The 27579-nt window shown below is 37.4% G+C and overlaps 1 protein-coding gene across 21 annotated transcripts in view; it reads left to right on the plus strand.

The window, feature by feature from the left end:
• ACBD6 (acyl-CoA binding domain containing 6) overlaps positions 1-27579 on the plus strand; it is a 224571-nt gene that overhangs the window by 170996 nt on the left and 25996 nt on the right. For 14 of the 21 annotated variants that reach the window (XR_014246369.1, XR_014246370.1, XR_014246371.1 and 11 more), the window contains one exon: positions 26095-26125. The exons of 5 other annotated variants lie outside the window; for them this stretch is intronic. Coding sequence is in view for 10 of the 16 variants with exons in the window: in XM_082398107.1 (XP_082254233.1) it covers positions 26095-26125 (31 nt within the window). In the remaining 6 variants the exon portion in view is untranslated. Of the gene's footprint in view, positions 1-26094; positions 26126-26531; positions 26784-27579 lie in introns of those variants that run through there. 2 more of the 21 variants (XR_014246372.1, XM_082398117.1) reach the window with 1 other exon arrangement.

Genomic DNA, 27579 nt, shown 5'->3' on the forward strand with positions numbered 1-27579 from the left:
TTCTGGCTCTGCACCTTATAAATCCTGTGACCTCAGACAAAGTTACTTAACCTAACTAAGCTTCAGTTTCTTCATTTGTGAAATGAGATAACTTAATACCTACTTCATAAGGTTGTTGGGTGGATTACATAAGAGAACACATAAATTGCTTAGCGCAGTAAACAGATTTGCTACTACCATCATTGTTTTTACTCACAACTGACTAAAATCAGTCTTTCTTGATATATTGGCAGGCTATAGGCAGAAAGGTATACAAAATGAACTATCATTAAAGTTGCCCACAATACTGCATCTTTGTCTGTTTTGCTACTCATACAAGGCATGTATATCTTTATTATAGAATTCTAATTCATAGATGACTTGAAGTCTTTTGTTCGTATTTTTAAACCAATACCAGAAGTAATACCTTCTTATTTGACTCATAGTTGTACAGCCATACACAAAAGTTATTAAATTACAGTTGGGAGGTAGAGGTAGAGTAGGGGAATAAACTAAAACAAACATTTATTGAGACTCTTAATACAATCATTCATTCCCCTTAATAAAATCAGTCACTTATGCCAGAAAAACAGCTCAAAATAGTTTTATCTTTGAATATGTGGATTTTGCTACCTCTCTTTCCATAGGCTGTGTCCTTTTTTATTGGGTCCCCTGAGAAAAGAGCTTATCTAATATTTCTTTCGGATACCCAGGAAAGAATTTAGGCAGCAGGACTAATGTGGACAGTAAAAACTGAAGTAAAAATCTTTCCATGTTTTTAAAGATTTAAAAAATTACTCTAAAAGAGGATGAAAGTGTGTGGATGGCGATAAAAGCCACCATTTGATTATATTTATCGGCAAATAGTTCTGAAGAAATTACAGTATGAAAAACTGAAATTGTAGCTTCAGGGGAAATAGAGGGTTAAATCTCTGAGCTGTAGAAGCAGATTGTGTTTTCCTTTTGTGATCTGGGCTGACAAGACATCAGTATTCTATTCATCTGTTGGGAATTAGGCTGTTAATCCAATCAATGACTCTTGAGTGAGCTGTGGCCTACCTCCCCCACTGGGGAACAATCGGATCAAACTGCAGATTGTTTAAGAGCACAGTGCTGTCCTCATGTCAGGTGGAATTCTCAAACGCTCCCTGGTGAATTGGGGATAGGGAAAGCTGCCTTGGCCCATTTATCCTCCTCCTTAAATAACCAGGTGTCTGCTTCATCCATAGGAAAGCATTAGGCAATAGTGACAACAGGAGTGCAATAGAAATCCATTAACTTTAACTCACAAAAGTGTGGGTGAAAGGAAGCAATGCTTCCAAACACCCCACAAAACAGCTTATATACAAGTTTTTTTCACTTTATTCATATTTTTTCCCTACTCCTCAAACCCTAAATCATTTTTTCTGTGGGCTTTTTTTATTGGTTGTTGTTAACAATTCTGTATCAGTGAATTTTGTTAACCACCATGGGCTCTTTCTGTGTATTTATACTGCCCTGCCTATATTTTTATAAGTCATCAGGGTAGAAGTAAATTTTAATATAGATTATGGGAACACTAATTAAATAAAATTTTAATTTTAAAATATCTTTCTCTGAGGAATGCTAATTAAATAAAATTTTAATTTTAAAATATCGTAGTCTGAGCATACATAATTTTGACATCTTTTGCAGCCTAGCAAAATTTAATTTCTAATTACTGATTTAATAGTCCATTAAGTACATTTGGAAATTATTATTGAACTGATTAGATAGATGTTCAGGGTTGCCGTTATCTTCTATGAAATGCTATCTCAATTTTTCCTTTTAAACAGTAAGGTGAAATGAGCTATCATAAAGCAAAATATCCAAAATACAAAGAGAAATTCTCGAAGAAGGTACTTACAACCCCAATCTTAGTGAAGACAGGCTTAAAGGATAATTTTATTGCTTTCTATCTACATTACGTAGGAGTGTTCCAAAAAGAATTTCCTAAATTTGCCAATTTTATCCATTCATCCTGCGTATATAGCACACACCTTTTATACCCAGGACTCGTCTTAAGCATTGGAATTACCACCGTGAACAAGACAGACAAGGTCCACACTCTCTGGGAGCATACATTCTAGTGAGGGAAACATACCAAGAACAATAAATAAGATGCTATCAGATAAGCACTAACAAATAAGTGAAGTAGATTGGTTACTTTGAACAGAGTGATCAAGTAAGACTTTACTGAGGAAGTAATAGTTAAACAGAGACTTCAATGGAGAGAAGGTACTGTAAGTCATTCCCCAAATCCCTGAAACAGGAATGAGCTTGACATAACAAGAGCAGACTACTTATATGTGTGCTGTTTCCCAGACCAGAGGGTTTCAGGCCTGGCAAAGCATCTGAATTTCCTTAGGAACTCTGTAAGTATAAAGATATCTGAGCCTCTAGCTCTAGAAATCCTGGTTCGGCAGGACTGGATAGGATGAAACCTGTGCATCCAGTGCCATGAGCAGTACGGAAAACCTACTCCAGCCAGTGTAGATAGTTTCCTCCCTTGAATACATCACATACTTACCTACTTCCATCTGTGCCTTTGCACATGTTTTTCCTTTGCCGGTAATGATCACCCCTATCCTCTCACACATCCATCCATCCTCACCCTTTCAAATACCATGTGCTCTTCAAGGAAGCACAGAGCACTATTTCTGAAGTATTCTTACCAAAAACAGTTGAACCCAAATTTAATAAAACCTATTAAATACATGTGATAATGATGTAATGGCATCAAAAGAAAGTAAACTGGCAAATCTGGACTATGGGACATTCTGCTGAACGACTGGACTCTTTCTGTAATAAGTCAGTGGCATTTTTTAAAAAGTGAGACAATAAGAAACTCATGAAATAAAAAGAACAGTTAGGAGCCAGAATGTAATCAGGTGCCATAGTATGAGATATTCTGAAAGTACTTTGGGAGAGGTAATGGGGGAGAAATTAGTATGAGCCACAGTAGTCAGAGACATCTTCAAGAGGGAATTGTGGCCTATCATGAACTGTAAAAGCTAGGTGCTATTTGATGGCCACTGAGGTGGGAATAGGGTTAGGTAGCAGAAACAGCTCAATCTAGATATGTGTTTTTCATGAAGAATAATTGGATAAAGTGGATCCAGACCATGGATGCTTCGATGCTTAGATTAAGGAACTTGTACTACTGTGTGTGTGCATGCATGTGTGTGTGTTTTTAAAAGGAGTAACATAATGGATTTTTTTAGAATGATTAATCTAGTGATGGTGTACTACTACTAGGGAGAAAGGCAACAGGGAAGAATAGCAGTGAAGAAACCATTCTGTTTATTCAGGTATGAATTGATGAAGGATTTATATTTGAGTAACAACAGCAGAAGATATTAACTAATTTCCCAGATATCAAAAGGAAAGTGCCTATTTCATAGCACCCTCTGTAGATGCGGAACCATTTTATGGACCTAGCAGACTGTGAAAATTTTCATTGTGACACCAGTCAGAATGGCCATCATTTAAAAGTCTACAAATAGAATGCTGGAGAGGGTGTGGAGAAAAGGGAACCCTCCTACACTGTTGGTGGGAATGTAAATTGGTACGGCCACTGTGGAAAACAGTATGGAGGTTCCTCAGAAAACTAAAATAGAATTACCATATGACCCACCAATCCCACTCCTGGACATATATCTGGACAAAACTAATTCAAAAAGATATATACACCCCTATGTTCATAGCAACGCTGTTCACAGTAGCCAAGACGTGGAAACAACCTAAATGTCCATCAATAGAGGAATAAATAAAGAAGAGATGTGGTACATATATACAATGGAATACTACTCAGCCATAAAAAAGAATGAAATGATGCCATTTGCAGCAACATGGATGCAACTAGAGATTATCATACTAAGTGAACTAAGTCAGAAAGACAAAATCATATGAAATCACTTACATGGGGAATCTAAAATATGACACAAATGAACCTATCTACGAAGCAGAAACAGATTCACAGAGAACAGACTTACGGTTGCCAAGGGGTTGGTGAGGGAGGGATGCACTAGGAGTTTGGGGTTAGTAGATGCAAACTATTACATATAGAATGGATGGACAACAGGTCCTACTGTATAGCATAGGGAACTATATTCAATGTCCTGGGATAAACTATAATGGAAAAGAATATGAAAAAGAAAATATATATATGTATAATTGAGTCACTTTGCTGTACAGCAGAAATTAATACAACATTGTAAATCAACTACACTTCAATTTAAAAAATCTTTTTTCATTGTGAAAGTGAAAAGTGAATGAGTAGGAAAGGAAAGAATCATTTCTTGGATTTCTCGACTGTATGTCTGATTATTTACCATAGAAGGGCTTTAGAATCGAATAGATTGAAGTATATTGAGCTTTTACTGTATAGTATTATAGAAACAGTAATGCAGTAAGGAAAACACCCTTCAGAAGAGAAAATAGTTTGGCTCTGTTCCCTCATGTACCTAAAAATGTATAGACTAAGCTACAGCTTCTCAAAATATGCATACTTGAAAAAGTACAGCAATCAACCAACGAGAAGTAAAAATAAATGTGGGGTCCTGAAGAGTAAGATAATTCACTCTCTGAATGTGATATGTCAGTTTTGAGATTATGGTTAATAGGAATTACACAAGCACGCTAGATATGAGACTGTAATTTAGGCTACCTATTGTCTTTAACAAAAAGAAAAATTTTAACTACATTTCTTCTGTGCATTGTATTTATTTGTGTTGACTCCCCTTGCTCCTTTTCAGTAGCATAGTACAGTTGAGAAAACATGTATTTTGATGCTGGGCCTTGGGCAAGTTATATATATAATCTCTCTGAGCCTCATTTTACCCAGCTTGGAAATGGGAATAATAATGTTTATGTTAAGGGTTGTTGTGAGGATTAAAAAAAAATGATGTTCATAAAGCTTCCAGCACACAATAGGTATTCAGCCAATGTTTGTTCCTTTTTCTTTCCTTCTTCTAATAAATCCTCAAGTGTGTAGCACACTTTGCAAAGTTAAACATTCTAGATTAGTGTGGGTTTCAAATAGCTGAACAGTTACATTCTGCTTTTTATTTTTTAACTGTTTTTCTATAAAAATTTTTTTTCTAAAATATATTCTGTACTTCATTGCCTCCTTCTTAAATCATTGGCTGTACCACAGGTATTTATAGATGGTGAAGCACAGAGCCAAAGCTTCTCTTTCCCTCTTGAGATTGCTAAAATCTACTGGTTGGCATGCAGCCCAGCGCTCTTTATGGCTGGCTATTCTCTGTGGTCTAAAATGTCTGCAGCTTGCCACCTCTGTCACAGCTTCTGATTTCTGCTGGCTGCTACTACTGCTGCCCCCATTCTTTCTTCTAATTACCATTAGGCTCTGCTGGCCCTCCTACCGTTTCTGCTCTCTAGTCCTTGCTTTCCTTCACTTTTCACTTTCCATGTGTCTTCTGCCTCCTGTTGCATCTCATATTTCATAGACAAAGACTGGCCTTTCGTTGCTTTGTCAACCCAGCTAGAAGCATCCTTCTATACAGGAGCCAACTGGTCACAACTTTTTAAATATGGTTCGTATCAGCATCTTTCCCCTGTACGGTGGGCCCTATTCCAGGTACTTGAGAATGCCAAAAAATCAAGCCCCTAGATTAGTGAGGTATAACTAGATTTGATTTTCCTGCAAGTAGTTTATTTTTGTCTCATTTAACTTTTATTTCATGCCAAGTTTTGTTCTAGATAGAAGGGATGAAGGAACTCTAGGGGTCCGTAAAGTTAAACTATGCTATAGCTCTTACCTTCAAAAGAGCAGGAAGACACAAGCATATTCATAAATAATACAAGGTAAAAGATGAAGGGGAATGAGAGAAAGTTTTAAGTAAGGATTGTGAAGGCTCAAGGTTCTACTTCAAGTTATAAAGAAAAGTGGCAGCTTGTGAACCCAATCTCAGAGTAGTGGGTGATAGCTTAGAGTTCTGCAAGCGTCAGAACAGGGGAACAGGTCAGAGGGAGGGGAGCTTTCATGATTCCCTACCATTTTAAAGATAGTGGTAAAGAATCACTTAGGTACAGAGTCACATGGGTACATTTTTTCTTTTCTTATTTGAGAGTCTGTGTCTTTAAATTCCCTGAATTACTTTGTTATTCATTTGTGTTCCTTATGAATTTTTATTTGGAAACAAAGGATATGGAGGTGCAGTGTAGGGGGTGTACATTTCTATGCTTTTAAGTTTGATTTTTAAGCATGGTTTAATTTTTCTACATTTTAACTTTATTATATGATTTTATTTTTAATTCAACTGAGTATTTTTCCTTTACCCTGATGTATAATCCCTTATAATGATATCAAATGTATGACCAATGTTAATTTATTAGAATTGTTTTTGCTGTTTATAACAACTCCATATTTATTAAATTTGAACATTTCCTTTAAGCTAAAGCGGAAAGGAAAAGCATAAATAACCATGACAAACAACCCTCTTCTGGTGTGGTCATTTGAAATGAAACAACCAAAAAATTTAATTAACTTAAATTTAGAAAAATTAGCTGATATAAGTTGTAAACCAGATGAGTAAAAGCTTTCACTTACTCATTCTTGACATTCAATTCCATTTATTCTTTGTAATATACTTTAAAACAGAATGTTTATAAAGACTAAGGTTTGGGTTCCTATATCCTATTTTGAGGTTACCAAGAAAAAACTGTTTGGAGTCATATTCGTGCTTTAATACAAACTCCACTTTAACACACAAAGAGGAAAAACAGAGATAAAGATTTTGCAGATACAAGATGATGTGTATTATTAAAACATCATAATCATAATAGTAAGAGTATTGTAATATAGTAGTCGATTTAAAATAATTATTAATAATGATTAAAACCCGAACAGGCTTTATTTAGGTGAGTCATAATCATCAAGTTTATTGATCGAACATTTCTTGAGTGCTTATTATGTGCCAGGCATACAAAAGATGAATAAAAGATGAAGAATTTACATTTGGATCCCTAAAGACTACAATTTGGTTAGAGAGTAATTTTAAATAATCATCTTTTCTTTGTTTTACCCACATACCTATTCTTTAGACATGTCAAGGTAATTGGACATATAAACAATTCAGAGTTGAGGAAAATTTTTTTATGTCTTTTTAAAGCCTGATCCTTTTCTCCAGTACTCTTGGAAGACAGAAAAGTTAATAGGATTAGAAGACAACCTGGTTGTCCTCCTGTCTTTCGACTCCCCACTTGCCAATCAGTTCTGTGATTGCAGTCAAGGTTCTCGTGTTCATGCCCCTGCTCTGATTGATTTCTAGGTGGACACACTCTAAGTTGAAAGATCCAAAATCTCAATATTTCACATTAAACACAAGAACACTTCAGCCCACAACATCTGAACTCAAAAGCCCCAAATTAGGCATGGTGATCTGAGGAGCATAGCAAACAAGAAATGGATGGGGCGGGGGGGGGGGGCGTGGTACAGGCAGGCAGGTAACCCTATCATGCTTATAACTGTAAATAGACATTTATAACTGATCATAGTTTTAATCGGTTTGATCAATATTTGGCAATAGCCAAGTAATAATCACTGAAAAATGTTTGTAAATGTATAGATGGTATTCAGATTCAGAGAGAGTACAAATGAACAGTAACTTTTTCTTATTTTAAAGTGATATCAGTGTATTTTAGAAATTTTTACAAAATACAAATAATAAGTATAAAGAAAAAGGTTTCAGTCGTCCATAGTCTTACCCTTGAGATAACCCTTATTATCACTTTGGATGCTTTCCTTATCTTTTTTCTTATAGGTAGATAATACATTTTAAAAACAAAAATGGGATCATACTGTACATAGTTTTATATCCTACTTTGTTTACTTATCATGAATATCTTCTCATATGCATATCAGATATTCTTCTTCAGCACAATTTCTAGGATGGCTGCCTAGTATTCTGTCCTACAAGTATATTATACTGTAGCCATTCCACTGTTTAGATGTTGAGGTTGTTCTCTTTTGCAGTATATAAGCTAGATTGTAAACTCCATGAAGGCAAAGACTATAACTGGTTTATTTATCACTGTGTCCCTGATATATAGTAGGCTTTCAGAAAATAGATGTTTAAATTAATTCTTCTACTCTTCCGTGTCTGTACCTATGCAGCTACACCTGACAGGAGAAAAATACATAACTATGCTCACTTCAGGCTTAGAACCACTAATCTCATGTGGGCCTTCAGTGCTGCCCAGCAGTGACACTACATTTCCCTACTCCATTATATCTTCCCTCTGTTAGATGACTCTTTCGTACGTTCTCGTCTCTCCTCAAAATTCAAACACCTCCTTCCTTATCCTCTGCTGATGACCTTCCTTCCCGTTTAACTGAAGTGAAACAAGAGTCATTAAAAAAGAACTTCCACGAGTTCTACCATCTTATCTGTCTACCTGCCTGCATCTGTACTTACATAGCCCACTTTCCCTCCTATGAGTATGTGTGAACTATCTGTGCTTCTAAGGCCAGCCCCTCTGTTAATGTACTAGGTGCCATCCTACTCAAAGACCTTACTGCATGTATCCTTTTTCGCATTATCAGTTTTCCGTCTTCTGTATAGGTTCCCTCAGATATAAATACGCTGCTGTCTCTCCACCCCACTTAACTGTCGGACTGCCCCATTTCACTCCTCTTTACAGCAAAATTCTGTGAAAGAGTTGTTTATACTCTAATTCCTCCTTCCCCATTATCTCTTGAACCCACGTGAATTAGGTGTTCACTTCTGTTATTCTTCTTGTTCTTATCAGAAGGACAGTAACTTCTATTTTGCTAAATCCAGTGACCACTTTTCAGTCCTTACCATACCTGACCTATCAGCAGCATTTGGTACAACTGATTACTTTTTCTTTCAATACTTTATTCTCTTGTGTTCTAGGACATTGATTTTCTTACTACCTTACTGGCCTTCTTGGTCCCTTTTGATCATTCTTCATCAGTAGTTCTTTCTCAGTCCCTTTTGCTTGCTCCTTTTCTTGTCCTCCTGTCTTGAAATGCCCCAGAGTTCAATCGTCCGATCTCTTCTTTTTTCTATACTCAACCCTTTGGTGATTTCTTCCAGTCTCTGGGCTTTAAATATCTGCCTTCGGATCTCAAGTTTATACCTCCAGCCCATACCTCTCTTCTGAACTTCAGATCCATATATCTAACTGCCTGCTTGACCTCTCTCTTATATCTGTCTGATAGAGATCCCAAACTATTATTATGTCCAAAACCAAACTCCTGACCTTACCCACAAAACCTGCTTCTCCCCAAGTCTTTTTCATCTTAGTTAATGGCAATTATATCCTTGTTGCTCAAGTCACATTCTTGGTGGAATCCTTAACCTCTTCTCTTTTTCTTACATGAATATCTAATCTATCAGCAAATTCTATTACTTCTACCTTCATAATATGTCCAGAATCTAACTACTTCTCACCTTATCTTCTGCTAGCACTTTGGCCCAAGTCCCCACCATATCTTATCTGGATGGTTGAAATAAGCTACCCTTCAGTCTGTTCTCAACCTGGCAGCCAGAGTGATCCTCTTAACACATAAATGAAGTCAAGTTACTCCTCTGCTCAAAACCCTCTGGCAACCTCCCATTGAATTCAGAATAAAAGCCAAAATCCTTACAATGGCTTACAAGGCCCTATGCCATCTGACCCTCAGATCTCTCATACCTCATCTTCTATGACCAATCTAACTTGCTCACTTGGCCCCAGCCATACACTTGCCTCTTTTTGGTTCCTGAAACATGCCAGGCACATAACCATCTCAGGGCCTGGGTACTTGCTCATCTTGCTCCCTCTATTGCTTTTCCCCCAAATACTCATACAGCTTGTTCTCTCGCTTCCTTCAGGTTTTTCACTCTCAGTAATCTTTCCGATAAGCCCTACACTGACTACCTTATTTTAAGTTGAAACTCATTCTACCCTGCCTCCAGCATTCCTCATTCTTTTCTGCTTTGTTTTTCTCTGTAGCATTTATCATCATCTAACATATTATGTATTTGACTTACTTAGTTTACTTTCTATATCCCCCTCCTCCAAAACTAGGGTAGAGATTTTTGTCTTTTTTTATTTATTGCACTTAGAACAGTGCCTGGCACACAGTAGGTACTCAGGAAATAACTGTTAATGAGTGAATGTAAGCAGTGAACATCCTTGGCAGATAAATATTTGTACAAATCCATGATTCATTTATTCATTCACTCAGTAAAATGAGTGCTTCCTGTGTATCGGACTCTATGCAAGGTGCTAGGAGTATAACAGTCAAAAGGTCACACATGGTTCCTAACCTGATGGAGCGCATAATCAAATGAAAATAAATACATCCTTTAACTATAAATGGTAATAAATGCTAGTGAAGAAACAATGAGGGGATTGAACTAAAGAATAACAATAGGAGGTGACCTCTTTGAAGCAAATAATCCAAGAGGACTTTCTCTACATAGATGACAGGCTGGGACTTGAAAGATGAGGTAGGAGCCAGCCACGTGAAGAGCAGGAAGAACAACATTTTGTGAGCTCAGATTAGAAAGTTAGGTGGGGCTAAATGTTGCAGGGTTTCCTAGCCCAGTGGTTCTCAAAGTATGGACTGGGAGCCCCTGGGGGTCTTTGTGATATTTTCAGGGGGTCCATAAAGTCATTGCTATTTCATAATAATTTTAAGACATTTTATGTACTCGTTTTCACACTCATTCTCTCATGAGCATTCAGTGGCATTTTCCAGAGGCCACATGACAGGTATCACAACAGATTGAATGCAGAACTAGAAACGAATATCCAGTTATTTTCTGTTTAGCCAGACTTTAAAGAGATTTGCAAAAATGTAAAGTAATGCCACGCTTCTATGCTTTCTTACCTTTTGGAAAATATATTTATTTTCATTTTTGAAATTAAGTTACTTAGAGTAATATGTAATGGTTTTTTTTTTTTTTTTTTAATATTTAACCACATGTGTTTTGTTTTGTTTTTTTTATTTATTTATTTATTTATTTATTTATGGCTGTGTTGGGTCTTCGTTTCTGTGCGAGGGCTTTCTCTAGTTGCGGCAAGCGGGGGCCACTCTTCATCGCGGTGCGCGGGCCTCTCATTATCGCGGCCTCTCTTGTTGCGGAGCACAGGCTCCAGACGCGCAGGCTCAGCAATTGTGGCTCACGGGCCTAGTCGCTCCGCGGCATGTGGGATCCTCCCAGACCAGGGCTGGAACCCGTGTCCCCTGCATTGGCAGGCAGATTCTCAACCACTGCGCCACCAGGGAAGCCCCATGTAATGGTTTTTAAAATTTCTCAACTTTAATTTCTAATATGGTAAGTACTGATAGATTTAAACTACATAAACAAAAACTCTTTGAGGTCCTCAGTAATTTTGAAGACTTATTGAAAAGGGGTCCTGAGACCAAAAAGGTGAAGAACTGTTGTCCTAGGCCATAGCAAACGTTTGGGACTTTCTTCTTAGAGCAATAGGAAGTCATTGAAGGGCATTAAACCAAAGTAATGACATGATCTAATTTAACTTTTGAAAAGGCTACTCTCACTGCTGTCCAAAGAATAGATTGGAGTAGGCTGACAGTGGGAGAGGGGAGGAAGGGGACAAATATGAAGTCACTGCATCAGTCCAGGTAAGAAATGATGGAGCTTTGTACTGAGAGGGTGTATGCGTTTCCTAGAACTGGCATAACAAAGTGCCACAAACTGGGTGGCCTAAAACAACAGAAATGTATTGTCAGTACAGTCACTCTCCCTCTGAAACCTATAGGGGAGAATCCTTCCTTGCTGCTTGGAGCTTCTAGTGTTTGCCGACAATTCTTGGCATTCCTTGGCTTATGGATGCATCACTCTAATCTATTTCCAAATAAGGTCATATTCTGAGGTGCTGGGAGTTAGGATTTCAACATGTCTTTTGGGGGAACACAGTTCATAACAGGTGGTAACAATGGGGATGAAGAGAAGTGAAGACATATATGTATTTTAGAAGTAGAACCAATAGGATTGCTTATGGAATAGATACAGACGATGAAGCAGAGAAATCAAGGATGGAACTCACATTTCTGAGTTGAGAAGCTAGATAAATAGTAGAGCCAAATGACGTGAACACTTGGGGATGGGACCATGTTCCTTGGATAAATTCCCAGAAGTGAAATTGCTAGGCCCCCATTTTCTTAAGTATCTTCGTGCATGTATTCTTCTAGATAAGTTAGCTTTATTAGTATTATTTAATATTATTTAGGTTTATTCTATCAGATCCTCCTGATTTAAACAGTCAGATGTAGTAAAATACAATATTGTAGACCAATTCAAAGAACTTAGGCAAAAAGAAAATAAAAATAGAACATTTGCCATGGAAGAACTTCTCATAATCAAAGTGGTAAAGTCCAGTGAGATCCCAAAGTATTTCAAATTAAACTTCTTGATAGGAAATCTGGCTATATGAGTTTAATAACCATGTTATGAGATTAATTACAACTTCCCCTGCTGGATGAAAAGCTGGCCTTAGGTAAAAATGTCTTAAGTTCCCTGGTAACATGATGAGGTTAAGGATGTCACTTACATTACTAAGCAACATTACTTAAGATAAAAATGACCTCCTGATTGGTAAGTTGTAACTGCAAAGGAATGATAAATTCCTGACGGTGACACTGCACTTTGGACTGTCCTGAGTTTCTTATAATTGGGCTATCCATTGTGTGACCCTAGAAGCTACTGTTACAAGATACAATGGCTCCTATAAAGCAGCAGGTTCTCCAAACAAAGATAGACCCACATCTAACAATATGGATCTCCTCCTCACGCCTGAGCTATATCTCCTAGAGAGAAGATAGCACGTAGATGGCTGGACAAGCTGTCACATGAATTACTGCAAGAACTCCAGTCTGACACTGCCCTGATGGCAAGTTCCGAATGGTTTCTGTCTGAAATCCTTCTGAGTAAACTGATGCCAAGTGTGTTGAGTAGTAGTCTTATGAGTCTGAATGATTAGATGAACCTAAGAAGACCACCTTGTGGGCATAGCACATACATTATCCATCCTTTAGTTTCAGCTGCTCACTTATACTGTGCCTACTTTACTCCAATTCCTCTCTCTCTCCAGCAATTTTAATAACATGTTGAAGTCAATGAAGTCATCTTAGCTTCAGTTCCTAAAGCAAACTTGTTTTTTTTTTTTAATATTTATTTGTCCATGCTGTGTCTTAGTTGTGGCACACAGGATTTTCATTGCCACGTGCAGGATCTTTAGTTGCTGCATGTGGAATCTTTTAGTTGTGGCATGCGGGATCTAGTTCCTTGACCAGGGATCGAACCCAGGCCCCCTGCATTGGGAGCATGGAGTCTTAACCTCTGGGCCACCAGGGAAATCTCGGCAAACTTGTTCTTGAGAACATTTGTGTAGATGTGAATCTGCTTTGTTGCCTTAGAAGGAATGAGTAATCAATAAGTGCTGCCTTTGGTTGTTTTCCTTTCAGTTATTTTCATATCATGTTTCCCTGTTTTGCGGTGGATTAGATGGGTGTCCAGAGACAGAAAGAGAGCAGGTGAAACAGTGACATATAACTTAACCAGTGCCTTATTACTCAGCCTCCTCAAGTCTCTAGAAAGTGATCAAACTCTGCACAGTGGGAGCCCCTTCTGGTGGAGAAGCAAGAATGCCAAGTGTGCAGTGGAACAGCTCCAGGTTGCTCCCCTTCTCAGCCAAAGCAGTACCACCGTCATATTTGCCTCAATTACTTGTCACTCCAGATTCCAATGAACAAAAGCTTCTGTAGTGTAAAAAATATACCTACATTGAAAATCAGTGATGGAGAATATAGCCCAAAACCAAGATAAAATATACAGATCTGTGATAAAATACAGCAGATCATGTTGTGAGACCATCACAGACCGTGGCTCAGAGACTATTCCTAATTTTAGACACAACCTGAGAAACTCACTTATCTGATTTCCAGCCCTCAGCAGAAGTAGAAAATAATCAGGAGTATAGGTGCACTGACAGTAATAAAGGATATTGGATAATCCCATGACTAAGGAAAAGCTTTAAATAAATAAGTAAAACTCAGTAAAAAGCAAAAGTAGTCTAGGGCCATTTAGTGGAAGACCAAAGAGCTTTATATACCTTGATGCCCTGTGAAGGCATCATTCATAGTGTAGCATGTACAATAAATGTTTTTGTTCACTCATATGCCCAGACATTTACTTGGTGCAAGACATTGAGAGACATCATCGGTTTATGATGATAACTCTGAATCATCAAGAAGAGGTTAAATCATCTCCCATCTTCTCCATGTAGAGTGAAAAGGAGAAGTAAGATACCTTGGAAAGTTAATAAGGGTGGTGTTTTTAATGTTCGCATGCTCAAAGAGTAATGTTCCAATTATTTTTAAAACCTGCTGACAGGTTTTTCACTCTCTAAAGGTGCAAGTTAAATGAAGTGTTACTATACCTACTTTTTTCTTTTTTTGAGAAAGAGGAGTATGCCTGTAGCCATCTGAAGGCTTAACTCATGCATCAGAAAAATTCTTAGAAAAATAATCATAAAATATGTGTGCAAACATCTAAATTGTCAGATTAGTTTAATCATATTCTAATATAGAGTCACAGATCTCACAGATTAGGAGAGGCAATACATTCCAAGCTTAGAAATATTAAAAATTATCTAAAATTATATTACAAACTCAGAAATTTTATCACTACTTCTAATTCCTCACAACCTATTTTGAGTGTCTCCCTTATCATATATTCACTTGAAATAATACTAAAATAGAATTTATATTCTAAATATCAAATTACTGGAGAAGAACAAAATCTCATTAGTCACATTGGAAAATCCATCCTTTATATGCAGCTCTATTATTACTCTTTTAATGGTTCATGCCACATACTGTATCTTTAGAAGTAACATTGGTAGAGATGGTAGATCAGATCTGAATTAGAGTATCAATGTCACTATGCTCACAGAAAAGAAAAGGAAACCCAGTGACACTCAGGAGAATTTTCTGCTCACAGAGAACATCTAGGAAGCATGTTATTTCCATGACTAAAATATATATGTGTGTGTGTATGGATAGACAGACAGACAGATAGATCTGGACTTGGAAATGAGGCTCTTGATTCAGCTTGATAAATGCATTTAACAGTAGAAAAATAACTAGGATTTGGCTGATACAGAGTTTTATGCACAGAAAACAGCAATATTATCAGTGACTTAATAAGTTAATATTTTTATCAATACTTCATTTGGTAGAATTTAAAAAAATACTTCTAATTAATATTGTTAAAATGGCCATACTACCCAAAGCAATCTACAGATTTAATGCAATCCCTATCAAATTACCCATGACATTTTTCACAGAACTAGAACAAATAATCCCAAAATTCATATGGAACCATAAAAGACCCAGAATTGCCAAAGCCATCCTGAAGAAAAAGAACCGGGTAGGAAGCATAACACTCCCAAACATCAGACAATACTGCAAAGCTACAGTAATCAAAACAGCATGGTATTGGCACAAAAACAGACATATGTATCAATGGAACAGAATAAAGAGCCCAGAAATAAACCCACACACCTATGGTCAATTAATCTTCGACAAAGGAGTCAAGAATATACAGTGGGGAAAAGTCTCTTCAGCAAGTGGTGTTGGGAAAGTTGGACAGCCACGTGTAAATCAATGAAGTTAGAACACACCCTCACACCATACACAAAAGTAAACTCAAAATGGCTTAAAGACTTTAACATAAGACATGACACCATAAAACTACTAGAAGAGATCATAGGCAAAACATTCTCTGACATAGAACTGTACCAAGGTTTTCTTAGGTCAGTCTCCCAAGGCAGTAGAAATAAAAACAAAAATTAACAAATGGGACCTAATTAAACTTAAAAGCTTCTACACAGCAAAGGAAACCATAAACAAAATGAAAAGACAATACAGAATGGGAGAAAATATTTGCAAATGATGCAACTGACAAGGGCTTAATTTCCAAAATATACAAACAGCTCATATAGCTCAACAACAACAAAAGAACAACAAGCCAATTGAAAAATGGGCAGAAGACCTCAACAGACATTTCTCCAAAGAAGAAATACAGATGTCCAATAGGCACGTGAAAATATGCTCAACATTGCTAATTACTAGAGAAATGCAAATCACAGCTACAAGGAGGTACCACCTCGGTCCAGTCAAAATGGGCATCATTAAGAAGTCTACAAATAACAAATGCTGGAGAGGGTGTGGAGAAAAGGGAACCCTCCTACACGGTTGGTGGGGATGTAAGTTGGCACAGCCACCGTGGAAAACAGTATGGTTGTTCCTCAGAAAACTAAAAATAGAATTACCATATGATCCAGCAATCCCAGTCCCAGACACGTATCCAGGCAAAACTATAATTCAAAAAGATACATGCACCCCAATGTTCATAGCAGCACTGTTCACAATAGCCAAGACATGGAAACAGCCTAAGTGTGCATCAACAGATGAATGGATACAGAAGATGTGGTGCATATATACAATGGAATACTACTCGGCCATAAAAAAGAATGAAATAATGCCATTTACAGCAACATGGATGCAACTAGAGATTATCATACTAAGTGAAGTAAGTCAGAAAGAGAAAGACAAGTACCATATGATATCACTTACGTGTGGAATCTGAAATATGACGCAAATAAACCTATCTATGAAACAAAAACAGAATCATGGACGTAGAGAACAGACCGGTGGTTGCCAATGGGGAGGGGGTTGGGGGAGGGATGGAGTGGGAGGTTGGGGTTAGCAGATGTAAGCTTTTATATATAGAATGGGTGGAAAACAGAGTCCTATTGTATAGCACAGAGAACTATATTCAATATCCTATGATAAACCATAATGGAAAAGAATATTTTAAAAAAGAATGTGTGTATACACATATATATATATGTAAAACTGAATCACTTTGCTGTATAGCAGAAATTAATACAACATTGTAAATCAACTATACTTCAATTAAAAAACAGTAAATAAAATTTAAATATATATGTACATATATTTGATAGCATGCCCAATCTGAAGAAACTTAGTCCTTAAAGAAAATAATTATTAATAAAATGGAGATAATGATCAAAAATAAGAAAGTAAGAAAGGATTAGTGTAGAATACATGTGGGGAAAGAAATAATCTGTATAAATTCAAGAGAGACCAACTTGTGCTTTTCACATAGGAGAAAAAGGAATCTGAAGGTAATAGTGATTTTTCACTGAGTTAACTGTAAACTGAGTCTCCTGTTCATGACTGTTTGGGCCCTTGTAGGATTATTACATCTGGCATTATGCTCTACACTGTAGGAAATATGTAGGGACTTTTTTTTTTAAGTTCAGATAAAAGAAAAAAGGTCAGTCAAGAGATTAAAGAATAAACCAATAAGGAAAGATTAAATAATATATTCATTCTCTCATTTCATGAACATTTATTGAGCACACATGTTATGCAAGACACTGTGATGGGCACTGGATGAAAGACATAGTACTTGCATACAAGAAGTTTACAGTCTTAATGGAAGAGACAGACAAGTACATATAGTGTAAGCTATGCTGCAGTGGTAGAAAAGAGGGGCCCCTAACCCCACCTAAGGAGTTGAGGAGGTTTCCTAAAGAAGATGAACTGAATCTTAAAGGCTGAGGGGATTTCCTTTTCTTACAAGATTCCAGACTAAATAATCTGAAGATTCTCCCACTACAAAATACCCAGAAACGCAGAATAAAATCCCTTTAAATGCATAGTAGAGCTTACAAAAATACAAGGTAGTTCTCTGAGGGCCAAAACAAACACAGCTAAGAAACAAACTACAATAGTAAGCCTTAAATTTTTAATAAGCCCAAAGCTTTAAAAAGAAAATGGTAAGTTTAAACCAACACTTGGCTGCCGTGAAAGGAAGGATTGGCCAGTCTCAGTACCCATGAGGTAGAGATCTCTCTAAAAACAGCAACCACCATCAGGAAGAAGTAGACTTTAAAACTCTGCCCACCAACACAGAGTTGACATGGAGAGTTTTTCTTGGCCTGTACTCCAATCCCAGGAGTGGGAGGTGGGATCGAGTGAGGTTTGCCCTTTTAAAATTTACACTATTGGATTACCACACCTACCACACCTTACCCAATCACCTTTCCCCACGTTCCCCATGCTCCCCACACTCGCTACACCTCAGACGGCCCTGCTACGTTATTCTTTATCCCATAAATATGCTAGCCCCTTGTCTTCCGGGAGCCAGATTTGAGATTTGTTCTACTGTCTTCTCCTTGGCTGCCTTATGAATAAGCACTGTCTTCTCTGCAAACCTCGGGTGTCTCAGCATTTTGGCTTGCTGTGTTTCTGACAAAGGGAACCTGGCTTGGAGAAATCGCCCAGCAAAGAGAAATCCAAGACACCAGTCAGATTTTTACCACATTTGTCTACACCATGTGGCTGACAGTGTCTTGGTGCTCCAGCCAGGTGTCAGGCCTGAGCCTCTGAGGTGGGAGATCCGAGTTCAGGACATTGGACCACCAGAGACCTCCTGGCCCCACGTAATATGAATCAGCGAGAGCTCTCCCACAGATCTCCGTCTCAATGCTAAGACCCAGCTCCACTCAACAACCAGCAAGCTCCAGTGCTGACACCCCAAAACACACCACTGGACGTGTTCTTGCCCACCAGAAAGACAAGATCCAGCCTCATCCACCAGAACACAGGCACCAGTCCCCTCCACCAGGAAGCCTACACAACCCACTGAACCAACCTTACCCACTGGGTGCAGACACCAAAAACAACGGGAACTATGAACCTGCTGCCAGCAAAAAGGAGACCCCAAATACAGTAAGTTAAGCAAAATGGGAAGACAGAGAAATATACAGGAGATGAAGGAGCAAGGTAAAAACCCACCACACCAAACAAATGAAGAGGAAATAGCCTACCTGAAAAAGAATTCAGAGTCATGATAGTAAAGATAATCCAAAATCTTGGAATAGAATGGAGAAAATACAGGAAACGTTTAACAAGGACCTAGAAGAACTAAAGAGCAAATGATGAACAACACAATAAATGAAATTAAAAATTCTCTAGAAGGAATCAATAGCAGAATAACTGAGGCAGAAGAACAGATGAATGACCTGGAAGATAAAATAGTGGAAATAACTACTGCAGAGCAGAATAAAGAAAAGAGCATGAAAAGAATTGAGGACAGTCTCAGACACCTCTGGGACAACATTAAACGCACCAACATTCGAATTATACAGGTCCCAGAAGAAGAAGAGAAAAAGAAAGGGACTGAGAAAATATTTGAAGAGATTATAGTTGAAAACTTCCTTAATATGGGAAAGGAAATAGTCAAGTCCAGGAAAAGCAGAGAGTCCCATACAGGATAAATCCAAGGAGAAACATGCCAAGACACATATTAATCAAACTATCAAAAATTAAATACAAAGAAAAAATATTAAAAGCAACAAGTAACATACAAGGGAATCCTCATAAGGTTAACAGCTGATCTTTCAGCAGAAACTCTGCAAGCCAGAAGGGAGTGGCAGGACATATTTAAAGTGATGAAGGGGAAAAACCTACAACCAAGATTTCTCTACTCAGCAAGGATCTCATTCAGATTTGATGGAGAAATTAAAACCTTTACAGACATGCAAAAGCTGAAAGAATTCAGCACCACCAAACCAGTTTTACAACAAATGCTAAAGGAACTTCTCTAGGCAGGAAACACAAGAGAAGCAAAAGACCTACAGTAACAAACCCAAAACAATTAAGAACATGGTAATAGAAACATACATATCGATAATTACCTTAAATGTAAATGGATTAAATGATCCAACCAAAAGACCTAGACTGGCTGAATGGATATAAAAACAAGATCTGTATATATGCTGTCTACAAGAGACACACTTCAGACCTAGGGACACATACAGACTGAAAGGGGATGGAAAAAGATATTCCATGCAAATGGAAATCAAACAAAAGCTGGAGTAGCAATTTCTCATATCAGAAAAAATAGGATTTAAAATAAAGACTATTACAGGAGACAAAGAAGGACACTACATAATGATCAAGGGATCAATCCAAGAAGATATAACAATTGTAAATATTTATGCACCCAACATAGGAGCACCTCAATACATAAGGCAAATGCTAACAGCCATAAAAGGGGAAATCAAGAGTAACACAGTAATAGCAGGGGACTTTAACACCCCACTTTCACCACTGGACAGATCAACCAAAATGAAAATAAATAAGGAAACACAAGCTTTAAATGACACATTAACAAGATGGACTTAATTTATATTTATAGGACATTCCATCCAAAAACAACAGGATACACTTTCTCCTCAAGTTCTCATGGAACATTCTCCAGGGTAGATCACATCTTGGGTCACAAATCAATCCTTGGTAAATTTAAGAAAATTGAAAACGTATCAAGTATCTTTTCCGACCATAATGCTATAAGACTAGATATCAATTACAGAAAAAAAAACTGTAAAAAATACAAACACTTGGAGGCTAAACAATACACTACTAAATAACCAAGAGATCACTGAAGAAATCAAAGAGGAAATCAAAAAATACCTAGAAATAAATGACAATGAAAACATGATGGCCCAAAACCTATGGGATACAGCAAAAGCAGTTCTAAGAGGGAAGTTTATAGCAATACAATCCTACCTCAAGAAACAAGAAAAATCTCAAACAACTTAACCTTACACCTAAAGCAATTAGAAGAACCAAAAAACCCCTAAGTTAGCAGAAGGAAAGAAATCATGAAGATCAGATCAGAAATAAATGAAAAAGAAATGAAGGAAACAATACCAAAGAACAATAAAACTAAAAGCTGGTTCTTTGAGAAGATAAACAAAATTGATAAACCATTAGCCAGATGCATCAAGAAAAAAAGGGAGAAAGACTCAAATCAATAGAATTAGAAGTGAAAAAGGAGAAGTAACAACTGACACTGCAGAAATACAAAGGATCATGAGATTACTACAAGCAACTGTATGCCAATAAAATGGACAACCTGGAAGAAATGGACAAATTCTTAGAAAAGCACAACCTTCTGAGACTGAACCAGGAAGAAATAGAAAATATAAACAGACCAATCACAAGCACTGAAATTGAAACTGGGATTAAAAATCTTCCAACATACAAAAGCCTAGGACCAAATGGATTCACAGGTGAATTTTATCAAACATTTACGGAAGAGTTAACACCTATCCTTCTCAAACTCTTCCAAAATATAGCAGAGGGAGGAGCACTCCCAAACTCATTGTACGAGGCCACCATCACCTTGATACCAAAACCAGACAAAGATGTTACAAAAAAAGAAAACTACAGACCAATATCACTGAGGAACACAGATGCAAAAATCCTCAACAAAATACTAGCAAACAGGATCCAGCAGCACATTAAAAGGATCATACACCATGATCAAGTGGGGTTTATCCCAGGAATGCAAGGATTCTTCAATATATGCAAATCAATCAATGTGATACACCATATTGACAAATTGAAGGATAAAAAGCATATGATAATCTCAATCGATGCAGAAAAAGCTTTCGACAAATTTCAATACCCATTTATGATAAAAACTCTCCAGAAAGTAGGCATAGAGGAAACTTACCTCAACATAATAAAGGTCATATATGACAAACGCACAACCAACATTGCTCTCAATGGTGAAAAACTGAAAGCATTTCCACTCAGATCAGGAACAAGAGAAGGTTGCCCACTCTCACCAGTATTATTCAGCATAGTTTTGGAAGTTTTAGCCACAGCAGTCAGAGAAGAAAAAGAAATAAAAGGAATCCAAATAGTAAAAGAAGTAAAACTGTCAACTGTTTGCAGATGACATGATACTATACATAGAGAATCCTAAAGATGCTATCAGAAAACTACTAGAGCTAATCAATGAATTTGGTAAAGTAGCAGGATACAAAATGCATGCACAGAAATCTCTTGCACTCCCATTTACCATTGCAACAAAAAGAATAAACCTACCTAAGGAGACAAAAGACCTATATGCAGAAAACTGTAAGACACTGATGAAAGAAATTAAAGATGATACAAACAGATGGAGAGAAATACCATGTTCTTGGACTGGAAGAATCAACATTGTGAAAATGACTATACTACCCAAAGCAATCTACAGATTCAGTGCAGTCCCTATCAAACTACCAATGGCATTTTTCACAGCACTAGAACAAAAAATGTCACAATTTGTATTGAAACACAAAAGACCTCGAATAGCCAACGCAATCTTGAGAAAGAAAAACGGAGCCGGAGGAATCAGGCTCCCTGACTTCAGACTAATACTACAAAGCTACAGTAATCAAGACAGTATGGCACTGGCACAAAAACAGAACTACAGATCAATGGAACAGGATTGAAAGCCCAGAGATAAACCCACGCACATATGGTCACCTTATCTTTGATAAAGGAGGCAAGAATATACAGTGGAGAAAAGACAGCCTCTTCAATAAGTGGTGCTGGGAAAACTGGACAGCTACATGTAAAAGTTTGAAATTAGAACACTCCGTAACACCATACACAAAAATAAACTCAAAATGGATATAAGACCTAAATGTAAGGCCAGACACTATCAAACTCTTACAGGAAAACATAGGCAGAACACTCTATGACGTAAATCACAGCAAGATTCTTTTTGACCCACCTCCTAGAGAAATGGAAATACAAACAAAAATAAACAAATGGGACCTAGTGAAGTTTAAAAGCTTTTGCACAGCAAAGGAAACCATAAACAAGACCAAAAGACAACCCTCAGAATGGGAGAATATATTTACAAATGAAGCAGCTGACAAAGGATTTATCTCCAAAATTTACAAGCAGCTCATGCAGCTCAATACCAAAAAAAAAAAAAAAAACCCAATCCAAAAACGGGCTGAAGACCTAAATAGACATTTCTCCAAAGAAGATATACAGATTGCCAACACACACATGAAAGAATGCTCAACATCATTAATCATTAGAGAAATGCAAATCAAAACTACAATGAGATATCATCAAAATGGCCATCATCAAAAAATCTACAAACAATAAATGCTGGAGAGGGTGTGGAGAAAAGGGAACCCTCTTGCATTGTGGGTGGGAATGTAAATTGATACAGCCACTATGGAGAACAATTTGGAGGTTCCTTATAAAACTAAAAATAGAACTACCATAAGACCCAGCAATCCCACTACTGGGCATATACCCTGAGAAAACCATAATTCAAAAAGAGTCATGTACCACAATGTTCATTGCAGCTCTATTTACAATAGCCAGGACATGGAAGCAACCTAAGTGTCCATCAACAGATGAATGGATAAAGAAGATGTGGGACATATATACAGTGGAATATTACTCAGCCATAAAAAGAAAAGAAATTGAATTATTTGTTGTGAGGTGGATGGACCTAGAGTCTGTCATACAGAGTGAAGTAAGTCAGAAAGAGAAAAACAAATACCGTATGCTAACACTTATATATGGAATCTAAAAAAAAAAGAAAAGTACCTAGGGGGCAGGACAGGAATAAAGATGCAGACGTAGAGAATGGACTTGAGGACACGGGGAGGGGGAAGGGTAAGCTGAGATGAAGTGAGAGGCACTGACATATATACACTACCAAATGTTAAATAGATAGCTAATGGGAAGCAGCCGCATAGCGCACGCAGGGAGACCAGCTCGGTGCTTTGTGACCTCCTAGAGGGACAGGATAGGGAGGGTGGGAGGGAGACGCAAGAGAGAGGGGCTATGGGGATGTATGTATATATATATAGTTGATTCACTTTGTTATTTAGCAGCAACTAACACAACAATGTAAAGCAATTATACTCCTATAAAGATGTTAAAAAAAAAAATAATTTACACTACTTAAGTGTTCAGAAGTCCCCAAGCTAAGAAATCAGCATAGGGATATCAGACTGCTAATATCTCCGTGGTGCCTGGCAGAAACAAAAGCAAAATCATTCTGGAGGGACAGAATCTCAATCCAGAGAATACAGCACACAATTTTTCACAGATAAAACCCCACTTAAAATGAATTTACAGTCTAAAATTATAAAGCACACAGGAAGCAATCAATAATACTCAAATCTCAGGCAGCACCACAAACATCACGTGTAGCGTGACCTGCTTCCTCTCCCTGAGCTCAAATAAAAGAAATTTAGGTACTATAGGTCTACTTAAAATGGTTAAATATATCAAAGATGAATTTTAAAATAGGAGAAAAGAGCAAAACACTATAAAGTTGGAGGATAGTTTTCAAGCAGAGTGAAGAGCATTTACAGCTGTGGGAGTCCAGATAGGTATTCTTACTGGGAATCAGCAGTCACAAAATTGGGAGGAAGATCACCAAGGCTTGGGTCACAAATTGCCTTGAGTTCTATATTAGTCAGGACTCTTTGTTTGCAAGTGACAAAAAGATCACATTTGCCTAGAGGGTATTTTGTTGTTGGCTCACCTAACCAAGAAAGGCAAGGACATAGCTGGAATGACAAGGACCAGAGACTCACACTCTCTCTGGATCTTTCACCACTACTTTCTTCTTTGTGGATACTTCATTCTCTCCTACTGCAGACCGGTTTTCTCCAAAAAGTGGAGAACAGTGCTACTTGTATAAGTTTTTGGCCCACATCTTTTACTTTTTCTTTTCTTTTTTAAAAAATTGTGCTAAGATATACATGAGAAAATTAACTACTTTAAGCATTTTTAGGTGCACAGGTCAGTGGCGTTAAGTACATTCACATTGTGTGCAACCGTCACCACTACCCATCTCCAGAACGTTTTCATCATCCCATAGTGAAACTCTGTACCCACTAAACAATAACTCCCCATTCCTCCCTCCCTCCAGCCGCTGGTAACCACTATTCTATTTCTGTCTCTCTGAATTTGACTACTCTAAGCACTTCATATAAGTGGAATAATACAATATTTATCTTTTTGTATCTGTCTTTATTCACTACATCATTTTCTTTTGACCAGAGAGCAAAAGACCTTCTCTGCATACACACTTCTGTCTCCTAGCTCCATTTGAAATAATGCCATTTGCAGCAACATGGATGGACCTAGAGATTATCATACTAAATGAAGTCAGAGAAAGACAAATATCGTATGTTATAACTTATATGTGGAATCCAAAAAAATGATACAAATGAACTTATTTACAAAACAGAACAGACTCAGAGATTTCGAAAACTTATGTTTACCAAAGGGGAGAGGCAGGGGGAGAGATAAATTAGGAGTTTGAGATTAACATAGACACACTACTATATATAAAATAGATAACCAACAAGGACCTGCTGTATAGCACAGAGAACTCTACTCAATATTCTGTAATAACCTATATGGGAAAAGAATCTGAAAAAGAATAGATACAGGTATACGTATGACTGAATCACTTCGCTGTACACCTGAAACTAACAACACTGTAAATCAATTATACTCCAATATAAAATAAAAATTAAGTTTAAAAAAAAAGAAATAGCATTGCTAAAAGACTTATCTGTGCTATAACTAGTTTATATAGTTAGAGTATCTTGGTTTTAAAGGAATAAAAAAATTAACTGAACAGTTGGAGTTTCCTAAGTATATGTGGGAACTTTTGACTTTAACAACTTGTAGGACTTTGTGTGCCTTGAAATCACATTTCTTTATGATATTTGATATGATTGGGAAACCTAGCGTTATAAGCCTGGAATCTGTGAATCTTTGAAAAGGGATTAAAAAGCTACGAACTCTTACTGTAAATCATAGACTTCTTAGATAGATTTTGGGAATGTGCTTAGACAAAAAACATAATACTAGCAAGATAAGTGATATACAAGAGTCCATTTTTCTGCCACTAACTGCAGATCTGGTCATCCCGTCACTCTAACTGTAGCTGCTGCAGTGTACAAGTCACCGTTCAGCATTCTCCTTTTCTCCTAGATGGAGAGTTTGGTCAAAAGTTACTGTGAGGCTCAAAGAACTGACTTTTCCTGTATCTGTTAAACCTATGGAAATTTGGTATATCAGATATATTTGCTGTAGCTTATGTACCTTCATACTTTTGCAATAACTTAGGTTCTAAAATATATTGTTTGTTTCTTTTATAGGACAATGAAGGTCAAACAGCTCTACATTATGGTAAGATGCTTTTAAATTATTACTAATTATATTTGACTTTTCTCTATTTGTTTATCTCAACTTTGTCCAGCCCAACATAGTGCTTAGAAAAATGCCTAGCTACTAGCAGAAATACAGTAACTAAAAAAAAAAAAGAAAAAAAAAAACAGATTAATAACCTGTAAAGTTGGAGATATGTTAAAATTCTTATGGACACATTCACAGTAAATTGAGCATTTCTACACAATCAACAGAAATGGAGGCTCCTCCAATCCCCTTTTGAAAATTTATTATTTCATTCTTGTTACTGTCAGTGACAAGTAAGATGCTAATCACTGTCACTTAGGGGCTAGAATCTCTCCTATAAGAAATGCTTTCTTGGGCTTCCCTGATGGTGCAGTGGTTGAGAATCTGCCTGCCAATGCAGGGGACACGGGTTCGAGCCCTGGTCTGGGAAGATCCCACATGCCGCGGAGCAGCTAAGCCCGTGAGCCACAGCTACTGAGCCTGCGCATCTGGAGCCTGTGCTCCGCAACAACAGAGGCTGTGACAGTGAGAGGCCCACGCACCGCGATGAAGAGTGGCCCCCGCTCACCGCAACTGGAGAAAGCCCTTGCACAGAAACGAAGACCCAACAAAGCCAAATATAAATAAATAAATAAACTTCTTTAAAAAGAAATGCTTTCTTGATGTAGTTGAAGTGAAGAAAAATAGATTTTATTTTTTAAGTTATTTCCCCTATTAACTGATTAGCATGGTTAACTAATCTTCACTTAAGTAATCTGTAAAATAGAGGATGATCTGTAACATGGAAATAATATGGCTCTCGAAGAGCTACTGGGTAATTTCAGTGAAGTAAAAGATACTGAAGTGTTTTGTAAACTGTAAAGTACCAGAAAAAGTGTTGTTACTTTTCATCTATTTGGGTGTGAATATGGTTGAATAAAAGACAGCCATCAATATTTAAACTAGAATATATCAAGAACATCTCCCAGTCAGTAAGAAAGACAATCAGGGCTTCCCTGGTGGCGCAGTGGTTAAGAACCTGCCTGCCAACGCAGGGGACACGGGTTTGAGCCCTGGTCCGGGAAGATCCCACATGCTGCAGAGCAACTAAGCCCATGCACCACAACTACTGAGCCTGTGCTCTAGAGCCCACGAGCCACAACTACTGAGCCTGTGCGCCACAACTACTGAAGCCTGCACCTAGAGCCCATGCTCCGCAAGAAGAGAAGCTACTGTGATGAGAAGCCCGCGCACCACAACGAAGAGTAGCCCCCACTCACCACAACTAGAGAAAGCCTGCGTGCAGCAATGAAGACCCAACACAGCCAAAAATAAATAAATAAAATTTAAAAATTTATATTAAAAGACAATCAAATGCAAAAAATAGACTCCAAAAAACAGATAGTCAGCTCACAAATGGAAAGAGCCAAATAACGAATAAACAAGGTGCTCACCTTCACCAATAACTT

The sequence above is a fragment of the Balaenoptera borealis genome (assembly GCF_965194805.1).
Source record: "Balaenoptera borealis genome assembly, chromosome: 1".
In the NCBI taxonomy this organism is placed as follows: domain Eukaryota; kingdom Metazoa; phylum Chordata; class Mammalia; order Artiodactyla; family Balaenopteridae; genus Balaenoptera; species Balaenoptera borealis.